The sequence below is a fragment of the Barbatula barbatula genome, assembly GCF_947034865.1.
Source record: "Barbatula barbatula genome assembly, chromosome: 1".
NCBI lineage: Eukaryota > Metazoa > Chordata > Actinopteri > Cypriniformes > Nemacheilidae > Barbatula > Barbatula barbatula.
Genome location: NC_136766.1, coordinates 19,110,459 through 19,135,425, shown reverse-complemented (window position 1 = coordinate 19,135,425; position 24,967 = coordinate 19,110,459). Strand labels below are relative to the sequence as shown.

Sequence of the window (24,967 nt, the reverse complement as noted above, 5' to 3'; positions counted from 1 at the left end):
GTCTCGATTTCTGTTGAGACATTCAGATGGTAGAGTCAGAATTTGGCGTAAACAGAATGAGAACATGGATCCATCATGCCTTGTTAACACTGTGCAGGCTGGTGGTGGAATGGTGTGGGCACACTTTAGGCCCCTTCGTGCCAATTGGGCATCGTTTAAATGCCACGGCCTACCTGAGCATAGTTTCTGACCATGTCCATCCCTTTATGACCACCATGTACCCATCCTCTGATGGCTACTTCCAGCAGGATAATGCACCATGTCACAAAGCTCAAATCATTTCAAATTGGTTTCTTGAACATGACAATGAGTTCACTGTACTAAAATGGCCCCCACAGTCACCAGATCTCAACCCAATAGAGCATCTTTGGGATGTGGTGGAACGGGAGCTTCGTGCCCTGGACGTGCATCCCACAAATCTCCAACAACTGCAAGATGCTATCCTATCAATATGAGCCAACATTTCTAAAGAATGCTTTCAGCACCTTGTTGAATCAATGCCACGTAGAATTAAGGCAGTTCTGAAGTTGAAAGGGGGTCAAACACAGTTTTAGTATGGTGTTCCTAATAATCCTTTAGGTGAGTGTATAATAAAAGATCTAAACCACTTCTTGGAGCTACATCTTCCCAAAGATAAAAAACTAAAAAAAAATTCATAAATGTAAAATGAGGTAAGGAGATGATTTCTTGAGTCAGCACTAATTCTACATTTATTTATTTTTGCTTAAAAGGAAATTTCAAGAGAAAATACAAACAGTGATGCAGCACTAAACGCATTACTTGCAATCTGCATTTATTTTTGTGTTCAAGGAAGTTTCAAGAGAAAAGACAAACATTAATACAACATGATAAAACAAACTGAAAATCCTGGAAGGATAAAATTGAAAACACAGCTGAAGAACATTGGAAATGCAACAAGCATTTCAAATAAATTCTATCCTTGGATAAAAAAGTAAAAAAATATACAATTTAAACCCAATACTTCTGCAATGTCCACACACATCTCAGAAACAGAAGTGATGTCTTCTTGGTCACCTATCTGATTTGTTAATTGGCGAACTTGTTGCGAATAATCTCTCCTCCCTCTACTTCCACCTGCTCGTATAGCCATTTTCGGTCACACCTGCACTCCACGCCACACTTCCGTGAGCCGCACTCAGGACACGGGTAAAAACAGCCCATGCAGTCTATGTCCAGACAGTCACACAGATCCTTCCCACATGAGATCAGCAGGCCTTTGCTGTCATACACCTTGTTCTTGACAGATAGGGACTGCCTGTATGGAATTAAATGGGTAAATTAAGTTCATCCACTCGGTTTCAGTTTTCCTGACGGTTAAGAGTGCTAGTTACATACTTATAGTTATGTAGTGTTTTCAAATTCAGAATCAAATCCTCCAAAATATTTAATAAATGAAGATGCTTCTTGCTCATGAACTGAATGAAGTGATGATCATGAGTGAAAAAAATAGATGGGCAGGTACCTGTCACCTGACGAGAGCTTTCCCCCTGCTCGTCTTCTCTCATTTGGGCCTCTGCCCTGTAAAAAATCATCATCATAAATTACCCAAACTATTTGTATCAGTCCTGAATTGCTGGACTTATGGCTCAAACATTTATGCTGTGCAACATTTATGTAAAAATCTGAACTGATTTAATGATAAACATGCAGAGAAGTCAATAACAGACAAAACAAAGTGATAGTAATTGCATACTAAGCCGTCTATGTATTACCTTCAGACTCGAGTCTCTAATGGGTTGTCTTCTATCTTTTGTCATTTGTTTGAACGCAGCATTGGATTCATTGACCTCCTTTCCAACTATTCCCCCTCTGTTCCTGCGCAACTCAATCTGAAGGTAAGGAAATGAGCACCATAATTCATATTTGATATATTTATATTTTATTAATATTTAATAAACAGTTAAAAAAATCTTGAAAACATAAGGCTGAATTAAACAACTGCTAAGGACAAGGACACACCTTGGTGCCATCTCCTCCAGAGTTGGTAAAAATAGTAGGCACAGCATCCTCTCTGAGAAACAGTTTTCCATTATAGTCACGGAAGCAGTCGGGCTGAAAATGCTCAGAGCACAAGCAAGAGTTCTGAGTGGGAACAAAGTTTTTCCTTCCGAGGCTTCGTACCCACTGCTCTGCCAGCTGCGGCTTACTGATTGGAAACCTAAATGAGAAACAGCAAAGGAGAAAAACCCCTAACATTAAAGCTTCTGGCTAATTCTTTAAGCATTGCTTGGAAATAAATGTGATTTCAGCGAAATAGGCATTGCTGTCCTCCTCCTCACGTTGCAAACTGTACAATCAATTCAGTTGCTTAATAAACTGGTAATATACTGTTGTGACACTAAATATATGATGATTCCATTATTTGATCATTTAACTATTATCCATTACCGTGGTTTCAGACTTTGCTTTTGTTTTAAATGACGAAATATTACAGTCACTGTGCAAAACCGTAAGCAGCGGGAAGGGAGACCGATAGTAAAAACCTAAAGAACGATTTGAAGAGAATAGGGTTAACTGTTAAACCTGTGTCGTTCTTACAGGGGCATAACGTTACGTATTTATTCACAAGTTGACTCCATGTAAACAATGCAGCCTAATGTATTACACTAATTCCACGCATGTCTATGCAGTGCAGGAATAGTTGACAATCTATCCTACAATCTTACCTGTAGAATCTGATCTCCGATCCCTTGACAAAGCGGTTTGCGCAATCGATAGCTGAACAAGAAATCGGCATGATTTTATAGTCTTGGAGTGTCTTTTTCCCCCCAGAGACAACTCCGAAACCTCGAGATCTGCAGCTGCGCAATGCGCATGCGCTTTTACCTACTTAGCGCCACTGAGCAGGCATAAATGTTTGCAAATGAACTTTATAGTCTGTTACTAAAAGTCCGCGTGATATTTTTCTTATGACCAGACGAAATTGAGTCCATAATTCATGTGCAGAGCAGAGCAGAGCGGTTTCGTATAAATATGTCCTTAGAAACGCAAATAAATAAGAGCTTTATGAAGACACTTTTATTTTGAAAAAAGTAGTCACCGGAAGTTATTGAATGAGCAATACGTTTTAATGTTTTTGTAGCCACACGCGTGCTTGCTGCTGCTGATGATCTCCGAGACGTTCTTTAGATCGACTGAATGGATCACTTCGAGAAGGATTTAGTTGATGCGCTTAAAGAAATTGTCGAAGCTGGAAACTGGCAGTGTGTGGGAGACAAATCTAAATTTAAGTCACCATGCACGAAGTAAGGTCCCATTATTCTATGAATGCACACAGAGACAATTCTAGAAAACTGGTACTTTTTTGAAAAGGTTATATCATTACATACAAATAATGACAGAAAGTGTCAATAAATTACTGACCTGCTGAATTTTGAATTACTAAATACTGAACAATAATTAACTGAAGATGATTTCAGACAGTTATTGATATTGAATAAAAATGTTGCATTCACCAAGGTTGGCAGCAAAATGGGACCGTTCTTTGGTACCGTTTTAAATAAGAAAAAGGCTAATGCATTTTCACTTGTGGTCTCAGACGTTTTTTACTTTGCGGTATATTTCAAGAAAGTTATTTATTGGGTCCATAAATATTTGGACAGAATGGGATTCGGGGAGATCTCCATGCAAGTGAAACAGACCATGGTTAAATTTCAAAAACACAAAAAAACCATCAGAAAGATTCCAGGAACATTAAGAGCAGCCAAATAAACTGTTTGGTACATTCTGAGAAACAATTGAGCTCAGCAACTGAACAATCCTGGGCGTCCATGCGTCATGCATGGAAATGGAATCGCTCTGCCTGAACACTATTTTACTAAAGTTGTTGTCTGCTCATATAATGAGATATTCCAAGCCTTCTCCATATCTTTTATTGTATTTAGTATAATGCAGGTGGATATTCATTTGATCTCTCCAAAAAAAAGCTTTTTTTAGAGCTTGTTCGGCTATTTTTGAAGTCTAATCTACCTATCATATTCTTGAGGCTTTTTGCACCTTGTTTTAAACCCTCTGTATTTTTCCTTATATTCTCTTTATTGTTTTGATTGACAAACATTGACATATTTTCCACTTGGAGAGTGTTCTTCACTTGTCTGGACATTTTGAAGGTGTTTTTCTTTATCATGGAGATGATAATGTCATCATCCACCAATTGGATCTCATATGGACGCCCAGGATTGTTTTCTCAGCGATGAGTTTTTCTTTTTCTCAGAATGTACCAAATTGTTGATTTGGCCGCTCAAAATGTTCCTGGCATCTTTCTGATTAATTTGTTGTGTTTTTTAAATCTAACTATGGTCTGTTTCACTTGCATTTTCCCTGAACCACATGATGTGGGTTCACATTAACAGCTTTCAAATGCAAACACCACATGTATAATCAACTCCAGACCTTAAACATGCTTCATTTATGAAGAAATCATTTAAGGACAGCCCATACCTGGGAATAAAACAGCTTTTTATTTAAATGTCCAATTATTTTTGATAAAAGGGGGCGCTTCATATTAAAACTCTGTAATTCCTAAAGCTTTCAGCTAATCTGGATGTGAATACGCTCTAAATAAAGCTGAGAGTGTGCACTTTAGGACAATATCCATTATAAAATAGTAACTCGAATACACTTTGATACTCAAAGTGTAAAATAACAAAAGCTAAAATAACAAAAAATGTGCTTCTGTCCAAATATTTATGGACCTAACTGTATATACTTATCTATACTACTTTTTTTATATTTTCTTTTCAAGGCTTTACTCAGACAACGGAGAGCATATAGTCCTGGTGCATACAGAGGATGATAAATTCTGGGCTATGGATTCATCTTGCCCACATGAAGGTTAGTTGTAACACTTCACACAGGTAAAATACCTACATTAAGTTTTGAGTGAGGTAAGTTTCCTTCTTTTTGTATTTCTGTGTATTCTATTGTTGAAGATACCCAGAACATGTGACCATGGCAACTCCTGTTTCTGAAATACTATATACTGTTTTTATTTGGTTCCTCTTGAACAACAGATTCTTCATGCCTTCCCCCTTAACAATTCAGTTTAATGCAAAACACTTGTGATCGTTGACTGGAGCCCCTTAATTCCAGTAACCTCCACTTGACTTCCCTCAAGTCTGAGTGCGCTTTGACCTTTGTAGATAGTGATTTGATTTAAAAAATATATATATATATATTAGAACTTTTTCATCCACATTATTTTATAGTTATTCATCTCTAACTTTATCGTTTGGTTTATTTATTGTCTAATTTATAAACCTTAGTAAGACAGGTGTTTTTACTTTTGTAACAGCATGTTGAATATTTATTCAAGCATACTTTTTAGTTAAAAAAATGTTTCCATCATGAAACAATGACACTGTATGTCGAAATACATTTTTAAAACTGCAGAGAAGTGTAATTCATTGAAATAAGAGAATTGTTAAAGAATCTTTACAAGACACAATATTTTGTTTGACAGGGGGCCCACTTGAGCAAGGTGATATTGAAGACCTGGGCAATGGGAAACTGGCATTGATTTGCCCATGGCATTATTTTGATTTCAGCCTCGAAACAGGTTCTTCCTCCACTGGACTGCAGGCAAGTTACTATGGTGCAGTCATCCCCAATTGGCGGACCACTGTTATGTCTTAAAAACGGCCAAAGTGCAAATTTGAATGCAGCACTTGAGTATTAGAACCAGACTTTGATGACGTAGAGCAAGAACACAAGATCGCTGAAGAGCCTATATTGAGAAACGGCCATAGCTTAATAAACCATTTAAAGGGGTCATATGACACGGCTAAAACAAATATTGTCGTTTGTTTTAGATGTATTGCAATGTGTATACACGATTTAAAGTTCAAAAACGCTGTTTTTTCCCCACATACCTTGCATGTTTGTATCTCCTCCTTGCCCCCGCCTCTCTGAAATGCTCAGATATATTACAAAGCTCATCGGCCTGTAAAACGAGGTGTGCTATGACTGGCCAGTTAACCAGTGAGTAGTGATTGGTCGAATACTGCATGCGTGTGACGGAAATGTAACGTCTCGTGCTTGCACCACGACTACAACAAGCCATGATCAATGGAGCTCCGATATTAGGATTCATCATGGCAACGGCATCAAAAAGCAACATTCTGGCAGAAAGCGTTTGAGAGCGAGGCACACTTTCCGCTCTGCAAACAGTGGATTTACTAATTTGCTTGACTGACATTTAAATTAATAAATAGATAAATGTACCAATAAACAAACATATTAATGAATAAATGAATGAAACAACAGAAACAATATTCCACTCGGGTCCTAAACTGCTCTCCTGAAATCAGAGAACATCCCTTTGAATTAATGCAGCCTTTTCACATACAGGATCCTCTGTAAAAGCACATATTAAATTAGTCACTGAGATGGTCTGTGTGTTAACAAAATGTGTGCCATGAATTACTGAATGAATGAATGAATGAATGAATGGAGTTACACCACTTGCGCTTTAAAAAAGGGAAGGAGATCGAAAGAAACTCTGGGTTTACCAAAGAAAACCTGCTCCAGACTAGGTTAGGTTCACAGGGTAATGGTTACTTTTAGAAATGGGCTTGAGCTACCCCGTTTTCTCGGGTTTGACATACCACACATTCTGAAACGGAAAACCCAGAGTTTCCTATGGGATCAGAATCCCGCCACAACTATTGTGGTCATGGTTTGAAAAATAATAAGCGTAAATAAAAAAAATTAAAACACATGTAAAATAATGCACTAAAAAACTGTAAAAATGTAAACACGTTTAAAATTATACCGCACAAAACTGAAACATGAATTCAACATTTTCCAAATCTCAAACAAAATCAGGTTTCCCGCTCATATTTATTTTGTGTGTTCTTACGGTCTTTCCACCTTTGCTCTTGTTTCCACGTTCTGCGCTTGCTTTTCCAAATGCTGCAGTTCACGTTTCATGGTAATTATGGCAGGCTTTAGCGTCACCATTGGTCCACTAGTTCTAGATTGACAGCTCCTCCTCTAGCCAATCAGTCGAAGAGGGTGTTGGTCCTCACTCCAAACGCGACTCGCGGCATACCGGTGGATTATAACCATCAGCTGTAAATTGTGGACAACCACAGGTAATTTAACATAATTAAATTGTTACTGAGTGTCAGATACACTTCTTATATCTGTTATGAGTGCGTGTGCTCTGCCAGATGTGTTGTCCGATTCTACCATAGTCCGTTAAGTGTGCAGCTGGGTTTAGTCAGTGGTACTATAACTGTATGTAAGCACCGCAGACTAAACCCAGCTGGACACATGTAAATTTAACGGACTATATGGTCGAAACAGACAACAAATTACTAAACCTGGCAGAGCGATATAAGCAGATATAAGAAGTGTATCTGACACTCAGTAACGATATAATTATGTTCAATTACCTGTGGTTGTCCGCGATTTGAAGCTGATGGTTATAATCCACCTTCAGAGGTATGCCGCGATTCGCGTTTGGAGTGACGTCAACACTCTCTTCGACTGATTGGCTAGAGGAGGAGCTGCCAATCTAGAACTAGTGGACCAATGGTGACGCTAAAGCCTGCACAGACAAAAGAAATATGAGCGGGAAACCTGATTTTGTTTGTGATTTGGAAAATGTTGAATTAATGTTTCAGTTTTTATGGTATAATTTTAAACTTGTTTACATTTTTGATTCACGCCAATTACTTTTCGATCTGTGACCGCGTTGTTTGTTGTTTGCTGTTTGCATTTGTCTTTCAGTTTTTTAGTGCATTATTTTAAATGTGTTTTGAATTTTTTTATTTACGCTTATTATTTTTCAAACCATGACCACAATAGTTGTGGCGGGATTGTGGTCCCATAGTTTCCCTCATATCTGGGTTAATATAATCACACCACATTTGTGATATTTTATGAACCATAACGTTTTTATGTACATAGCATTAGCATTAGCATTATTGATCAGCATGTAAACATTTGTGACCCTGTGAAAACCCAGGCTAAAGTCTCATAATCAAATTATTAGATAACAAGCATCAAAGATCAATTTCAAGATTTCAATCTTTAAAATGTCATTATTCAGCTATTATTGAAGATATTGTTGTAATATTTTCACAAAAGATTCTGTTGGATGGTTATATGTACAAAACAGTAAAAATATTTTTCTGGGTTTTCACAAGCAGGGTCACATTTTGTAATGAACAACGTTCCTAATTGGGAAATCATTTAAAGATAGTAGTAGTCGTTCTGCCATGAATGGCGTGGAAAGGCTAATTTAGTAAGTAACTGTTACTTACTTAACTGTTTTCTGTTTATGATGAGAGCATTTTAATTGTTACATTACAGTTGCTGTTTGTATGTTGTCAGTAGTTTTTGTTTACAAATATTAATTATTAGACTTGTATCAAGAGGGCTTTCCCCTAAACCCACAGAGTGCACAATACATAAATACTGTGGTGGATATCAAAATATAAAATAAATGGTCTGATAAAATATTTATGTATTTTCCAAAAAACATATTTTCCAGACCTCTGTTTGGGAGAAAATATAAGGACCGGACCTCTTGGAACTTTAATTGAATACCCCTGCTATAGTGTAATGATCTGTGTTAATGTATGTATAAGAATTAAATGGCAATCGTGTTTAATGTGTATTTTGTCACCAGAACCAAGTGTATGATGTACGAGTCTTAGATGATAAAGTGTTCATAAACACTCAGAGCATGCTGTCCCTCTGTCCTATACCTGCGACAAGTATTATAATCCACCAGGGTGAGGAGTGACAGCGCATACACCTTTGAATATGATTTGTGAATATGACATATAATTGTACTTTGTTGTGTTGTATTCCTTGTAGACAGTTTGCCCATGAAAATAAATGTACCCTCTGAAAACATGCTTTGCATGTGGGCCACCAAAATCCTTCAGAGCCCAGACCCACAGGAAAAGGTGAAAAAATATTATAAAATCCTCTCATTTTATTGTTATGCATTTAGGGGATGCTTTTATTGAATGATTGATCTACGGAAGAACTTAAATCTTAGAACAGAACAGGAGGTTGTTGGTATTAAACTTTATAGACTTTAAATGTTGATGTTTTATTGTCAAACAATCTCTGTCTCAACCCACATTAAATTAAATAATGAATTGCATTATTAAATTGCAAAATGAATAGCAAAATATCTTTTTAAAATATCTATAAAAAATTGTTATGTGCTGTGTAGGTTTCCTTGACCAAGATGGTGCAAGAGAAATGGAACAGTGGGGAAGTCACAGAAATTGGGGACTCCAGTCCTCCATCACAGCCGAGCAGAAGAGACAATCTGACAGTTCTGGAGCCTGGCAAAATCAAACGGGGCAAAGGTGGCACACTGGTAAACTCGCTTCATTTTCAGCAGAAATTTGTTGGTTGAATAATTATTGCATTACATGTAATGGTATTTTCTTTGCTTCTGTTTTATCAGACAAGTAGAATCGCCTTACTACACTCACTTGCTAATATAGAACAGTGGGCAATAGATCTCTCCTGGGATATTATAGCAAGATTTTCCACATTTACATTGAGCACTGGAGAACCACTGCCCTGGCAGTTTTTCGATGACTTTGTCAAAGTAGCCGGAGATGAAGCCAAGGTTTGTCTGTGGGCATCTTAAATGAATCAAGTCTAAATTCTAATTTGATAATCCAATCCTGATCTGACCCCAATTTCTCCTGCAGCATTATCAGTTACTAGAGCAAAGGATTATGGAACTCGGCAGTTTTTTTGGTTCTTTACCAGTACATAACGGTGTGTTTATGTCTTTATCGCTTTTGATTTATTTCTGTGAATTGATAATAGAGGTTCAATATTTCTCTCCTTTCTTTTCTTGAAGGTTTATGGCAGTCAGCAACAGATACGTCTCACGACTTGTTAGCAAGGTTAGCTATTGTACACATGGTCCATGAAGCCAGGTAAGGAACAGCTCATGAGTTTAAATATCTCTTATTTTTGGTTTTAGAAAGATGGATTACAGCAGCCAAAAGAGGGAGATGTTAAATTTGCATTCACTCTCATTAGAGACATTATATTACCTGAATAGGAAACATTACTAACTATTTCTTGTAATATAATTCCAGTGTTGTATAACAAATGTGGTGTTAGAATAAAGCAAATGATTATGGGCCTTTTTTATTAATATCATTATTTCTGTTCATAGAGGTTTGGATGTTCATCCTCAGACGTTGTCTCGCTTTGCGGCTCAGGGAGATTTGACCTCAGTGAAGGTGTTGGAGGTTATTTATACTGATGAGATCACACATGTGGCTGCGGGGCTGAGATGGTTCACATACATCTGCTCTAAAGAAGGACGGGTAAGAGAGCATATTTGTTTTCGGACATGTAACTTTAAATACTCAGAAAGTGGTTTGTGAAATTTCACTGTAAATGAAAGGACAATTAAAGTGATAGTTCACCAAAAAATGAAAATTCAGTCAATGATTACTCTTGTCATTTTTAACCTGTATGACTTTCTTTTTTCCGCAGAACACAAAAGAAGATATTTTGAAGAAAGTTGGTAACCGAACAGCACTGTACCCCATTCACTTCTATTGAATGGACACAAACCAATGGCAAGTGAATGGGGGCCAGTTAACAACATTCTTCAAAATATTGTCTTTTGTGATTTGCGGAAGAAAGAATGTCAGGTTTGAAATGATCGGAATGTGATTAAATGATGACAGAATTTAAATTTGTGTGTGAACTATCACTTTAATATTGAAATTCTACAATTATATTTTGTGCTTTTAAGCTTTCTATGCAGCAGCATTGTTGTTTTTCTTGAGTGCTATTTTGTCAATGTATTCCAGGATTCCTTGAAAACCTTCCATGACTTGGTAAGGTTACATTTCAAAGGGTTTTTAAAGCCGCCATTTAACACAGAGGGAAGGAAGGCCGCGGGCATGGCAGAAGAGGTACAAGGATCTGTTTATGTTTGTGTTACTCTTACTCACTAAATGATAACCTATGATGTTGGTGTTTTCACTCTCACACTCTTTTACCCTCAGTGGTATGTTCCTCTTGTGAAGCCCTCCAACTAACAGAAGACCCCCATGATTGGACATTTATCTTCAGAATAATGAGACTTCTACTCTTCTATAAAGATATCTGAATGAAATGGGAGAATAGAGACTGTTGGATTTTGCATTTATGTAAAGTTGAGTTAAGACTGATCCTAGACTGTTCTCCATATACACATCATGAGACGTACTGTAATGGTTGAAGGTCATTAGGGATGTAGAGATAAATACCAAAAGGGAACAAATCTCAAGGTTTGTTGTCAGAAATATACGCATTACTTATTGAATAAATGTACTATTGCCTTTGTATGAGAAATTAACCTATGAGCTTTTAGTTAAAATATAGTTTTTTTAGCAGTACTGCGGTCTTGCTGACAGGGGGTGCTGTGTTGTTTTATTTCGATGAGTTTTAGGTAATGACAAACTTGAAAAAAAACAGTTGTCACTTTCATACAATGTAGGTTCATTTGACAGTGTTGACAGATCTCTTAAGCATTAATGGGCCTGTTTCCAATAGATAAACTCTGTCAGTCCAGCTGAAGAAAGATCCATCAGTTTTGTTCCATTTTATGTTCTTAGTATACAATCAATTGTTAATCTTTATAAATTTGGTAACAAATGTAATTTATTATTGTTTTCCTTTTTTGTATGCAACAAGGTTATATTTAATTAATTGCAATGAGTCACTAATGCCTTATGAAGAAACAGCTGGTCACCATGTACAGAGATGCATTGATATTTGTTTAGTATCTATAAGGGTTTTCCTTCAGATGGTATGTGATTTAAAGAGAAACATTTCAAAAAATAAGCTGAGAATGGCGGTCTTCCATCTGTGTGTGTGTGTGTGCGCTGCCCAGACGTGACAGAGTTTTCCGTGCTGCATGAGCCTGTGTCATTGGTTTTCACTTCTGCTTTTGTATTTTTGTGATTTTTTTCCGTCATGCATGGTGATGAAGTTTGCAACTGTCCCTACTTGAAAATAGTTTTTATTATTTACCCATTTTGGACCAGTGTCATTCTTTTGGCTCTTTTTATTTCCTCGTAAATACAGTATGTACACTATACAGATCATGTTTCTGCAGCACAAAAGCAATTAAATGGTTAAGAATGACTTATATTTTACTGATTAATGCAAAGGTGAATAATAAAAAATGAATAGATATTTAAGATTTAAACCATACAGTCAATTGCTCTTTTTGTAGAGCGAAACTAGTTTTCTCTCAGTTTTGTCTTCCTCGCTCTCCTCTTACCCATGTGTTTACATGTAAAGCTTCCTTTCATTGTGGCTCTTCCCAAGAATCTCCCCACTGAACTGGTAGGTAAGTTTTTTCTTGATCTTTTTGACTTCTCCCGTCTTGCCGTAGTTTCTCAGTGCTCTTGCCATCTTCTGGTAGGTCATTTTCTTGCGGTTTCCCTTCTGTACACCCCAACGGTGTGCTAAAGCTTCTTTGTGCTTTGAGGAGAACTGGAATGTTCCCCTTTCTCTGTCCACCCACCAAATGCTGTCCTTCATGTCACCATTTCGCAGAAGGTCCAGCAGGAACTGATACAAGCGAATTTTTTTCTTGGTCCCTTGAAAAACAAAGCAAATAAACAGAAATTAACTTCCATAGGCATACCATAAAATATTCAACCATAAACTCGAAAATTCCTCTCCGAACAGTTCCTAGAACATTGATTCATTAAGCAGGAACGTTTAGTTGAACTTAATAGAATAGTTCACCTCGAAATTAAAATTCTGTCATAATTTACTCCCCCTGTTGTCCTTTTAAACCTGAGAAAAAAGTCATACAGGTCTTAAATGAAAAATGAGGGCGTGTAAATAATGACAGAGTTTTATTTTGGGGGTGAACTATCTTATGTTGAAGGCTGAGTAGGCAACCCTGTCCAGACACGTTTGTTTGTCATGCTGTTTGGAGGTCTCTTAACATCCTGATAGCGATCAATAAGTAAAGTGATACATTGGTATCGTCAAAGAAAGGTGTGAAATGTGATTCACACTTTTAGAAATGTCGCTCCGATCAACCAATCAGATTTTATGAATAGGTTAAAGCAATAGACGCATCCAAAAATCATTAATTCACCCTCATATCATTGCAAACCTGTGTAGATATCTTGAAGAACATTGGTTACCAAACAACATCGGGACCCCATTGACTTCCAACACAGAACCACAGATCTTTTTCAGAATATCCTCTTTTGTGTTCCACAGTAGAAATGAAGTCTCATGGGTTTAGGACAACATAAGGGTGAACAAATAATTCAATGATTGGCTTTTATTAGGCCTGGAAGATCATTCTTTCAACTACTAATTTCCCTCTGATTTTAGAGATAATCTTTTTCACAGAAATGTTTCAGGATCAACAAAGACGACAAACTAAGAAGTAATTAGGTAAACCCCACAGTGACCCTTTTTTAAGAGAAACATTTATTTAGTTTAGTTTGATGGCATGACTCTTCGTGGGATTTATTTGTTGTTTTGTATCCCTTTCTCACACTTTTCACATTTCAATTTCAATGCCATTAATGGCTGTGATGTATCCATGTATAAGGTTTTTGCGATTGTAAAGGTACAGACAGATGTTGGTCATTTCTTTACCATGTTCTCCCCCTGTTGTTGAAGTGATGTGGTCTCTCATACACTCCTCATCAGACACTTCTAAAGGAGGACTGCGGCTGCCGGGGTCATCATCATCCGAGCTGCGCTGGAGAGGAGAAGGCTGTACACTGTGAGGGTAACACACTGATGGCCGGGGCAAATATGTCATCTGTGAAAATATAAAGTTTACATCTCAATGTATTCTAAATAGCTCATATTTACATATGAAGAAAGAAAAAAAAGAGCAGAAATTATAAAGAATATTTGAAGAGTTTGGTTCCAAAATGAGATTACGCAGTTTGTATTGTTCATTCCAATTAATATCAATCAAACTGTAGTTGGTTTGTTTTGATTTGAGCCGTAATAACTAAAAAAAATACAGCTAACTAACACAATAAAAACATGATAACAATAAAAAAAAGCATGATATAAAAAAAATGCTGTTATCTCATTCTGGAGCCAAACTCCCCTTAATCTTCAGTTAAACCACTTGCCACAGTAAAAAAAAGCCCTCATAGAAACCCAAAGTGTCAAAGATCATAGCAACTTAAAGTGCAGTTACACACGCGGTGCTGGGGTGGCAGTTTCTTGTGACATGACAGTTGTATATGGGGTCTGATGATTTGTGTACAGAGGAGAGGACTTTAAAAACACATGATAGTCATACAGTATTATGCCATTTTTGTTTTTTAGAAGCAGTCATGTGTTATTTCCACTGCACTACATCATGTTAATGGCATCATGAGCGACATTTTGTTCAGTCTCTGGAAATCATGAATGTTAAAAATAAAGCTGAGATGGAGATTATGCATGGGGCATTAATAGCCAATAATTCCTGTAGCTCAGTGGTAAACGCATTGTGTTCACAACGCAAGGTTGTGGGTTCAATCCTAGGGGATTGCGTATACCTATGTATAAATGTATAAGATAATGTATTGTAAGTCCAAAGCGTCTACCAAATGCATAATTGTAATTATCATTAGGCCCCAACATTTCTTAAAATGTTACATTTCATACAGTTTGTAACACTTTTTTTTAGATAGTGTGTTACTCATCTGCTCTGCCAAGAAAACAGCATTGCCGTCCTCTGTAAGTTATATTTGTACATGTAAGGTTTAGATGCAAAAAAGTTGTTATGCCTGGTGTTGTGGTGTAAAGACTACAGATTGACAACAGATAACTTGTTGAATTCACACGTTAACAGCGTTGAAACATTTAAAGGACAACAGTCATCCTAACTGTTACTATACCATTATTGCTATTACATTGATAGCTTAAACCACACAAATTATTCTTTTTAGAATCGTATATTAATTGTAAATCAATCACTAGCTTGTTTTTTTATTTTTCTAGATTATGTCATATTTGTACAACATTCAATTATATTTTATTTATATAGCGATTTTCACAATTTGCACTGTTCCAAAGCAGCTTTACAGGGGAAAAAAGAAAAACACAAAAAAGGTTAAAACACAGAACATGAATAGTTTAACTTGTTATAAAAAAGACCTAGTAAATAATATCTAATGTCAGTCTCCCGGTGGTTTATTTAGCATATTTTGCATTAAATGAATGCTTGGCTGAAAAGATGCGTCTTTAATCTAGATTTAAATTGGGCGAGTGTGTCTGATCCTCGAATAATATCAGGGAGGCTGTTCCAGAGTTTAGGTGCTACGTATGAGAAAGCTCGACCCCCTTTGGTGGATTTAGTTATTCTAGGTGTTATCAAAAGTCCTGCGTTTTGAGATCTTAGAGAGCGTGATGGGTTGTAGTGTGATAGAAGCTCTGTTAGGTAGGTAGGGGCTAAACCCTTTAAGGCTTTATAAGTGATTAAAAGGAATTTAAAGTCAATACAACATGACATGATATTCTGTTGAAGTGTCTGCAAAAACTACATCATAAGCTTTCTCTTGTGTGTGTGTAAGTTGGTGTAGTGTCTAAAATAGTCTACTAATTAGACCACTTGGATATAAATTAAAATATGCATTTATTGACTTTTTCCACATGCTTTTTTGTTCAGTGTAAACTCATGCTCCATTTTCATTTGATGTTTATTATACAGATTCTCATGTAATGGCATATGGACAGTGCCCCTGCATATCTCCATCAAATATATTGCATTAGTGCAGTATCCTGACGTTTGTGCACATTTTATTCAGAGTGCATATTTTTCTCATTTAATATTATACTGTTGATTATTTAGAGGAGGAATTTTTCATTATTAGAGGAGGCACGCCACTGCCTCTTTAACATGCTCTCAGAAAGCAGATTCTTATCTCACTGTCTGAACTTTTATATTTATACAAAAGTCTGTTGTGTCACAATAATGAGTGGTTTTGTTTGTGTAAGCGAGGATGTTCTGTGTAATGGCAGTTGATGAGTTTGCAGACTGCAGTTATGATGACAGTGTTGAGTTTTGGTCAGTATAAGGCTTTGTTGAGCAACAGTTTGGGCACAGATGTATTCTACAAGCTCCTAACTGGCATGTACAATCACTGGTGTCACGAAAGCGGCTGAAAAATAACCAAGAGGAAGATCCTAATTCCTACTGCTCTATTTGTAAAAAAAACATATTTTCTTCCAATAGTCTCAGCCGTCAGCTCTTAGATTTTGACACAAAACCGTGTTGTTTTTTTAGATAATGCTATTTAAGAATGTTTTTATGGTCTCACCTGTGGAGGGGCCAGGGGGAGGTGATGCCCATTTAAGCCTGGATCGATAAAATGGGCAGGCTCTACATCTGCGAAGCGATGCACATTCGTTACATGTAGTGGCTGCACACTCTGTAGCTCTGTGAAATGGCTTTCTGGCAGGTTCTCAAAATCCACCGGATGGATGTGATGTGTATTATAATCCCAAGTGTGATCTAGACAATGACAGTGAGGTTGAAATAGATTAATAGAAAACATCTTTAACATCCAACACCTAAACTTCATGGCAATCTGGTAACAGCAACTGCTAATTCAATCATTTCTGGAAATTCAGTTGTTCATACTGTGTCAATATAAGCACTTGGACTATGAGTTTCACTCCGTCTCCTTTTCACACCAGTACTTCCTTTGCAGTTTTTGAGTAGGCTCAAGTATTTTTTTCTTAATGTGATAGTTTTTTAATAGTTAGGTTGCTCAATAAAGTAAAATTGAGCTGTTTGGGGCGGTTTCCCAAACAAGGCTTAAGCCTAGACCGAAAACTGCATATATTAAAGTATACCAATGCCATTGTTTTGTCTCGAGAGCACACCAGTGATGTATATTAATCATACAACTACTTGAATGTCCTAATTTAACGCAGGTACTACTTGCTTAAAGGTCCAGTGTTTTAAATTTAGCACCATCTAGCGGTAAGGTTTAGATTTTCAACCAAACAACCCCCCACCCTAACACCCTTCGAAGCACTAGGTGACCTGCCGATGCAGATAACATATTTACGAAATGCGCTCTGTAGAGCAGTTTGTCTGTTAAGGGCTACTATAGAAACGACATGGAGAATTTCATGCAAGGGGACACATACTACGTAGATAGAAATAGCTCGTTCTAAGGTAATAAAAACATAATGTTTCATTATGTAAGGTCTTTATACACCACTGAAGACATAGTTATGTATATTATATACTGATTTTTTGTCGATAGATCCTCCAAAAAAAAATTATTGTACATATTGCACCATTAATGTATGAGCTCTGTCCAGCAAACTGGCTCTTTAAGTTTAAGTTGTATCTCGCCTGTCAATTCTCTGTTGTTTTATTTCAAGCATTGTATTCTGTAAGAATTGACTGTGTTTGTAACAAATTCAGTCAGGAGACGTATTTCATTTATGAGCCACGCTCAAAGCAAATGTTTACTCTGCTGTATAATGAAACTAAGTATTGTTTTCAGTTTCTCGTTCCTTTTTGTTCTTCAAAAATAAGCACAAATTGCTCCCAGACAACAGGGATGAATAAAACGGGTTTAACCAAAGGTCACCATAAACTGATTGATTAAATGATTCCAACTGCCTTATACAAAAACATTACACATGGCCATCCTCAAAAACGAAAACCCCTGCTAATGTTTAGCACCGCAACAGCTTTAATTTCAGGCGTCCATACAGTTTGACACATTTGTGCTATATCGGCTCATTTTGGATTGAAACCCTTGGGGATATTTGTCGTTCTACGTCTGTAGTTTTCTTGCCTGTCACAACAAGGCATCTGTTTCCTGCTTTGTGCTAGGTCACTCGCCCGGTTCCACTCGCTCGCTCCCCTAACGTCCCCTTACAGCTCAGTCCCAGCTGCCCTGGGTTTGATTTTGATCCGTTAGCTCACCAGAACAAGATGTTGCCAACTTGGCTCTCTGGGTGACATAACACTGAATTGTTTTGGCAGAAGGTCGGTGTGAAACAGATCATTTGTGGGAAAAAAAATCTTTATTCAGAGAGGCCGTGTAGGTCACTCATTCAAAGCATTGTTTAACTGGTGCTAACATAAGAAAAAAAAAGAAATGAAAAACTTTTCCGTTATCAATGAAGAATGATTCTTAAGATAAAAACTCACCATTTTGACCCTCATCAATGATGTATTGATACTCCATCGGTGGTCGATACATCTCTGATTCAAACATTTCCTCTGTTTGCTGCTGACCAAACAAATGAAAAACAAATGGTGACTAGTCTGAACGATTGGAGCCAAATACAGAAAAAAATTATACACATATGAGAAAAGCCTCACATCTTTAGTAAAAACTGCCCAGTAATCTTTTTGTACGGATGGTGTTTGTGACATCCAGCCAGTCCAGGTTACTCTGTCTCTATTCTCTTCTCTCTACGTAGAAATTATGATTGTTATACATTTTGTAGAACATCCTATTGTTTGTTTACTACGAAACGATAATCTAAGTCATCAAAATATACCTGTCCATGTTAGCTATGATTAAATTAAATAAATGTATAAAAATTCTGTCATTATAAAATCCAGTCTCAAATGTATTAAACTAATTTAATGGGCTCTAAGGGATCATACATCTATCAAACATGTAGATTTGGTTTAAGTGCTCAACAGTCAAATGCATATGTGAATAACTGAATCTCCATTGTCTCGATTGTCATTTTGAAGTTATTGGCACAGCCATACATGCATGCCAACAGTAACAGAATTGCTAACTTTTTTCTAACAAACAACACAATGTACAAATTATCTTCAAGAAGACGGACTGATGCCAAAACAATTTACCACCATAAGATGGTGGTCTTTCTATCACAAAAAGATCCAGATGTTCAGTAACTGTACGTCCACTTTGACATGTGCCAGTCATGGCACGATGGCAGCCATATAACAAAAGCATTGTTCAAGTTTAAGCATCTATTAACAGCATCACCAGCAAATTATTATCATCATGGAGAGGATAAAAAAAATACTCACGGGTGGGATGATGTACCCCTCCATTCTGTACGAATGCAGCATGGATTCTTCGCCGCCTGACGCACAATCTGCGACTCTGATGCTTTCTCAAGGGCTTTCAAAACCGTCCTCGTACCATTGCTCAACTCTGCTAAATTTCCTCTTACCAAACGAAACCAAAAATCTAACTCTCACACCTTATCAAGCGGGGGCCCTTAAATCGGCTAAGGCCCAGAAAGAAGAGAGCCAGAGCGAGCTACTGTAACAGTGACGGTAGCAAAGGGACCGAGGTTTCTGTTTCTTACTTCTTTATTTTGGGGCGTGTGGGTAAGTGCGTGTGTCCGCTAGAGGTTCCTGATTTTAGGGTAATGGCAGGTGGGGATTTTATCTTTGCAGTTAGAATAGGCGTACAGTGTCACCTCCCCCAATAGCCAATCAGAGACAATTCAGCTGACCGCTATTCTTCCTGTCCACCTCCATGGTGCTTGTCATTCTATAGAAAGTACTTAATACAATAGAAAATACCCAAAAATAAAATTGGACCTGTTAAGAAACTTAAGGCAAAAGCTTTTAATGTCAACATTGTTTAACAGATGACACATTTGATCATTTAATTTAAATACTCATATAAGCCTGCTTTTTATTAATTTATTAATGTAGCTGAGAAAAGAATCAATATGTATACATTATAAATGTTTTCACCAACCTAAACTAAATTCATTAAATTAATCACATCAGGTCTCATTTTGGAGCCCATTGGTCTTCAGACCTATCTTCGCTGTAGACAGGGAACCTACAGGCTGATAAGATGTCTGATTGCGTTGTATCTATTATCAGCCTTTGGCTAAGATACATCATTACATGCTGGGATGTAGGATACAGTATCCTAAATGAAAATGAGGAAAGAACCTTTTATCTTTATCAACATTTCCACCTGTGTCAAACATTCTACAAAATGTTCTTCTGGGTATGTCATTTACAATATGATGACAATCATTTACAGAGGATTAAGTTTGATACTATATAAGTGACTGCTTTAAATAGGGTCTGTACATTAAATTATTCCTTTATGAGTTATCTTCTATTTTTAAATCAGGATACGTCATGTACTGAAAATTACAGAGGCAGATACATAGAAAGTTACTGGGTTGAATTTCGTAAGAAATGCCATTTAGTTTATGTCCTCATCTACTAAACCACACGTTTAACTAATCTTAAAGCCAAGCTGCAGCAGAAAGATAAAGATTCTTATAATTATATCAGAGATTGTACTTTTTGTGTCTGCGGTGTATTTGCTTGTCTGCTCAGGTTTTTATATCAGATATACCTTGTAACCAAGAAAAAATGTTTGAAGCTCAGAATAAATAGCACATGTAACTTGGTATTGTCCACCACTGTAATATTTTTGATTATCTCTTTTCTACTCTTTCTAAAAAAAACATAGCTTTGGAGACTGTGGTAGGCTCTATGAGACCTGTTTTATTGCACTCATGCCTTTTGTTGTCCTTCTGTTGTTCCAATTGCTTCCATTGTTCACCTCATTTGTAAACCGCTTTGGATAAAAGCATCTGCTAAATGACTAAATGTAAATGTATTTGTTTTTAAATAAAGCTTATACATGCTTTTTAAAGTAATCCCACATTATAACTTTACCCTCTAAAAACAACTTGTTACTTTGACTGTGTTTTATTTTGTGATTTAGGCTACACATTTTGCGATTGTACTACAGTACACATCTGATCAGCTTGTGATTGTCATAAACTTAACATGTCAAGGAGAAAGGTTTGGTCTTTAGGATTAAATAGACAAAACAGATTAACATCCTATTCAATTGACAGGATTGCTACTTTTCAGATACTACAATTATTCACTAAAATTGGTCTTTCTTCATTGTGGGCAAAACACTTGAAAACCTTGCCTTGACTGTACTGCATCTCCAAGTACACTGCTTTTGTATTTGCTCCGTTTCACCACAATTCAAGCTGTCCAAACCACATGGGCTTACTGCGGACCTGGTGTAATGCACAGCTGCATGCACACCCAGCTAAAACTGATGACTTTCGCTGTTTTCCTTATGTATTAATACACACTGCATGTGTTACAACAACCTCAGCAGTCTATTTTATCCTGTTTTATTTCAAGACATATCGTTTTATATGTAAATGTAAATTGATTTTATTTCTCTTCTGGTAGGCTACACACAATGCAAAATGTTCTTGTTTTACTGTAAAGATTATAATATAGTTAGGGCAAAAGCATCTGCTAGGTACAGACAGCTAAAGTGACTGTGGCTTCTGACTTTTTACCTATCTATCCCTCTATCTGAAATTTAAACAATTTGGTTCTTTCTCCAAATTGCAGGTGACTCTTCATTGGAGTTTTAGACATTCTACCCACAAAGCCTTTCCTCATCCGCTCACTGTCAGGTCCTTTAGCTCTTGCTTCATTGCCCCTGCCAGTCTCAGAATGGTGCAACTGCGGGAAAGCTTTGACCATGTTGCTTAAACCTGTAAAGTTTGTAGAGTACATTTCATAGTGTAACCAACCTATTACAAGAAAATTTTTTATTTAAAAGAGCTAAACTGGAGAAACTTGAAAATGTGTGCATTCAACTCTGTTGAAAACTGAATATAATTTCTTAAATGAGACAAAATTGGTTTCAACAATGAAAGATTGGGAATTTCTTCACCTTTTAATAAAGGGATGGCATTTTACCACCATAGACGTAATCATAACCTATTAACATAATAAAATAATTTGTGGATGTACCGTTGGACATATTTTGAACGCAACTTGTACATAAATACACATGAAAGTCCCTTCATTTTAAATACAACAATGAATCTCATATATAACAGGAACTACATGAACCTGCTTACTCAAAAGGACATCACTGTTATCAGTGGTACATTATCTGTCTGTTCTTTTGAACTTGCCGTACTGTAAGGCCTTGCCTTGCATGTCTGACTTGAAGCGAACCTGTTGTTTTAAAACAACACCCTCACACAGACCCACACAAATAAAGCAACCCACTCTGGGTATCAGAGTGAAAAGCAGAAGTAGGAGGTTTCTTTCAGATTCAGTTCCTGTTAGAGCGCAAGTGGATGGCCTGTGAGGATCTTTAGCTGAGACTTTTACACACTTCGCAAAGACAGTTACTAAGGCTACACAAAAAATATAGCTGTCTAACCCTGTTTCATTATTTACAAGAATTCACACAAACAAGCGGCCTACAATAATGAGAGTGGTCTGTGAGAAAATACATCTTCCGTAAATCTTGAAAAAAAATAGTTGTGGCTCAGTGTTTGCAAACTATAGTGCAGCCAGCACTGTCATTTCAAGTGAACTGCACACTGTGGCCAGTACTGCATCATGAGGTGTGAATAGAAGGTTATTCACACATACTGTATGTCTTCTATACTACTGCTATTTAGTACAGTTATGCTTGCATCACATCCTCAACTCTTGCATTTTTGCAACTATTCACATGAAAATGAAGTCAACTTTTAATAGGCTTGTTCGACTTGATGTGGCTCTGCAAGATCCGACAGGTGGATGACATCAAAGTACCGCAAGAGTGATTCGAAAAACCATAAAAAGTTTGATTTCAAATCGCTCTCGTGGTACTTTAATGTCATCCGCCTGTCGGATCTTGCCGCACCACATTAAGTCGAACAAGCCTATAACTAAGCAAAGTTTGAATGTGATAATGCAACAGTTTTAAGCTTTTCTTTAGCAGTGTTTCACTTGGCAAATTTGTTTTACAAAAAATGTGAGTTACAGTAGTCTATATACAAGTTACATTATGACTATACTGGAACATCAACAAGAGATATAGCAGGTCAATGGCAATGCATTTCTTGGACTGGGTGAGTCAATGCATCAGTGGAAAGTGGAATAACATCAAACACAGACAGATAATGATTATTAGAATTACATATTTCCGCCTACATTGTTGTTTGTGGTTCTGGATTTGTTAAGGTAAATGATATGCTTCTAGATGCAATCCTCAGAAACGGTTCTGTAATGAGCAAAGACGTATCATTTTATATGCCTATAAATCACCTAGATTACCGAGTTTTCCCCTCAGCTGTTCTTTTTTATATGCTATTATTGCAATGCAAATAGTTTTAAATCATTTTGGAAGAATACGAGAAGTTAACCAGACAGCAAAAGTGAAACACTTACAGTATTTATCAAACAGTCATTCAAATTTTCTTTGCTTTCCCCATGTATTCTTTTACATCTTTTGATTTATTTAATCTGTGTGGTTGGAGAGAATGATAGAACGCAAAAAGTGGAATAATAATATTCCACTTCCTACTTTTGTTTCTCTGGAGCAAATCTTAAATATTTTTACAAATGTTTATCAGTTACTTATGCACAATATCTGCTAATAAAAATGTGTCTCAGTATTATCAGGATTAGTGTTATTGACAATTAATTAATTGTACGGTCTGTTTCTAATTTAATGTGTAATGGTGATTTTGCATTCAGCATCATAAAGAATGTAAAGAAAGAAAGAAAATGTAACAACAATTCAAAGATATTCTTAACTTTCATTATTCCTCCTTTAAGGACTCTCCTTAATCTAAACAAAAGAGTACGCTACCTTTCATTTTTAAGAAAGTGATCTTATGTAAATGCTCTTTATGTATTGTTTTTAGACTGTATTTGATGTAATTTCTCAAAATGACAGTACTATTATTCTAAATTAAAAAAGAGAAATGATGACCCCAAATACTGTGTTCTTTTCCACATGGCATGTCATTTCACCCTGATCTGTGCTTTTGACCAAACAGAATATTAAGAAAAACAGGAAGCCCTGTGGTGGATTGCAAAACAACATGTTGCACCCATCTTGTTAAATAATAGCATGCCTTGGCTAAAGTTTCGCCAGATTTATGTCCACATGCTCATGTGGACATCAAAAACCTACAGTATATCAAAGTCAGTCATGGCCATACATCATGCAATGCCAAACAAAGAAATGGCAAACAATACACCATAATGTTTGCTGAAAATAGCTTGGCAGTTCATTTATTCAGCAAAATTTGTTGGTTTAAAATGTTTAATGTTTTGAAGAAATTGATGGCAAAAAATGTTACACCTTAAAACATCAACCTGCGCCCTTGACTCACCTCCCACATCTTTTTTCAAAAGTGTGTCAAACTGTTTAGAAGCAGATCTCCTAGAAGTGGTAAATGCCTCACTTCTCTCTGGAAGTTTCCCAAACTCCCTGAAAACTTGTCAAACCCATCCTGAAAAAGCGCAATCTGGATAAGACCATATTAAACAACTATAGACCGATCTCAAATCTTCCCTTCATAGGCAAGATAATTGAAAAAGTTGTCTTCAACCAGCTGAACAAATTCTTAAGCTCAAACGGATGGTTCTACTAGACCTCAGTGCTGCATTTGACACGGTTGATCACAACATACTTCTAGACAGGCTGGAAAACTGGGTGGGGCTTTCTAGGATAGTCCTAAAATGGTTCAGGTCATACTTAGAAGCGAGAGGTTATTATGTGATTATAGGTGACCATAAGTCTGAGTGGACATCCATGACATGCGCAGTCCCTCAAGGCTCAATTCTTGCGCCTCTCCTATTCAACCTGTACATGCCCCCAATGAGCCAAATAATGAGAAATAACCAAATTGCTTACTACAGCTATGCAGACGACATACATCTATACTTAACCCTATGGCCTAACGATTACAGCCCCATTGACTCCCTGCTCAAATGGATTGATGAAATAAATAGTTGGATGTGCCCAAACTTTCTTCAGTTAAACAAATACAAAACTGAAGTCATTGCGTTTGGAAATAAAGATGAAGTTCTCAAGATGAACGAGTACCTTCACTCAAAAGGTCAAACAACTAAAAATCTTGGTCAGGATTCTCGGTGTGTCTCTAGAGTCAGACCTTAGCTTCAGTAGTCATGTCA

The 24,967-nt window shown here is 36.8% G+C and overlaps 3 protein-coding genes across 6 annotated transcripts; 1 reads left to right on the top strand and 2 right to left on the bottom strand.

The window, feature by feature from the left end:
* Positions 1–813: 813 nt before the first annotated feature.
* Positions 814–3,059, bottom strand: arl14ep (ADP-ribosylation factor-like 14 effector protein). The gene is made up of 5 exons (XM_079486016.1): positions 2,688–3,059; positions 1,981–2,179; positions 1,734–1,850; positions 1,484–1,539; positions 814–1,276 (listed from the first exon to the last, which is right to left on the bottom strand). Exons 1-5 carry the CDS (start codon positions 2,756–2,758, stop codon positions 1,048–1,050), a joined length of 672 nt encoding a protein of 223 aa, XP_079342142.1. The 5' UTR covers positions 2,759–3,059; the 3' UTR covers positions 814–1,047.
* On the top strand, positions 3,056–12,288 carry LOC306910724 (uncharacterized protein). Its single transcript, XM_079485505.1, has 12 exons — positions 3,056–3,266; positions 4,766–4,854; positions 5,483–5,601; positions 8,660–8,765; positions 8,851–8,942; positions 9,218–9,367; positions 9,458–9,625; positions 9,711–9,780; positions 9,866–9,944; positions 10,190–10,343; positions 10,839–10,943; positions 11,037–12,288. Exons 1-12 carry the CDS (start codon positions 3,160–3,162, stop codon positions 11,067–11,069), a joined length of 1,272 nt encoding a protein of 423 aa, XP_079341631.1. The 5' UTR covers positions 3,056–3,159; the 3' UTR covers positions 11,070–12,288.
* Positions 12,065–19,391, bottom strand: spi1b (Spi-1 proto-oncogene b). Of its 4 annotated transcripts, none has more exons than XM_079485634.1 (6): positions 19,043–19,391; positions 18,353–18,445; positions 18,179–18,257; positions 16,320–16,513; positions 13,648–13,816; positions 12,065–12,620 (listed from the first exon to the last, which is right to left on the bottom strand). In XM_079485634.1, exons 1-6 carry the CDS (start codon positions 19,082–19,084, stop codon positions 12,307–12,309), a joined length of 891 nt encoding a protein of 296 aa, XP_079341760.1. In that variant the 5' UTR covers positions 19,085–19,391; the 3' UTR covers positions 12,065–12,306. The 4 variants fall into 4 exon arrangements, with proteins under 4 accessions (XP_079341760.1, XP_079341759.1, XP_079341762.1 ...); XM_079485633.1 differs by having other exon boundaries at positions 18,179–18,260; positions 19,043–19,305; XM_079485636.1 differs by lacking the exon at positions 18,353–18,445.
* Positions 19,392–24,967: the final 5,576 nt, after the last annotated feature.

Bases quoted from the DNA above. Each gene is read 5' to 3' on its own strand.
- arl14ep (XM_079486016.1), bottom strand. From the start codon at position 2,758: ATGCCGATTTCTTGTTCAGCTATCGATTGCGCAAACCGCTTTGTCAAG. The intron at 1,851-1,980 runs GTGTGTCCTTGT...CCTTACCTTCAG, and splicing joins CTGGAGGAGATGGCACCAAG to ATTGAGTTGCGCAGGAACAG. The intron at 1,540-1,733 runs GTAATACATAGA...GATTTTTTACAG, and splicing joins TTAGAGACTCGAGTCTGAAG to GGCAGAGGCCCAAATGAGAG.
- LOC306910724 (XM_079485505.1), top strand. From the start codon at position 3,160: ATGGATCACTTCGAGAAGGATTTAGTTGATGCGCTTAAAGAAATTGTC. The intron at 8,766-8,850 runs GTGAGGAGTGAC...TATTCCTTGTAG, and splicing joins AAGTATTATAATCCACCAGG to ACAGTTTGCCCATGAAAATA. The intron at 9,945-10,189 runs GTAAGGAACAGC...TTCTGTTCATAG, and splicing joins CACATGGTCCATGAAGCCAG to AGGTTTGGATGTTCATCCTC.
- spi1b (XM_079485633.1), bottom strand. From the start codon at position 19,084: ATGCTGCATTCGTACAGAATGGAGGGGTACATCATCCCACCC. The intron at 18,446-19,042 runs GTGAGTATTTTT...ATTTCTACGTAG, and splicing joins AGGGGTACATCATCCCACCC to AGAGAAGAGAATAGAGACAG. The intron at 16,514-18,178 runs GTGAGTTTTTAT...GTCATTGTCTAG, and splicing joins CATTGATGAGGGTCAAAATG to ATCACACTTGGGATTATAAT.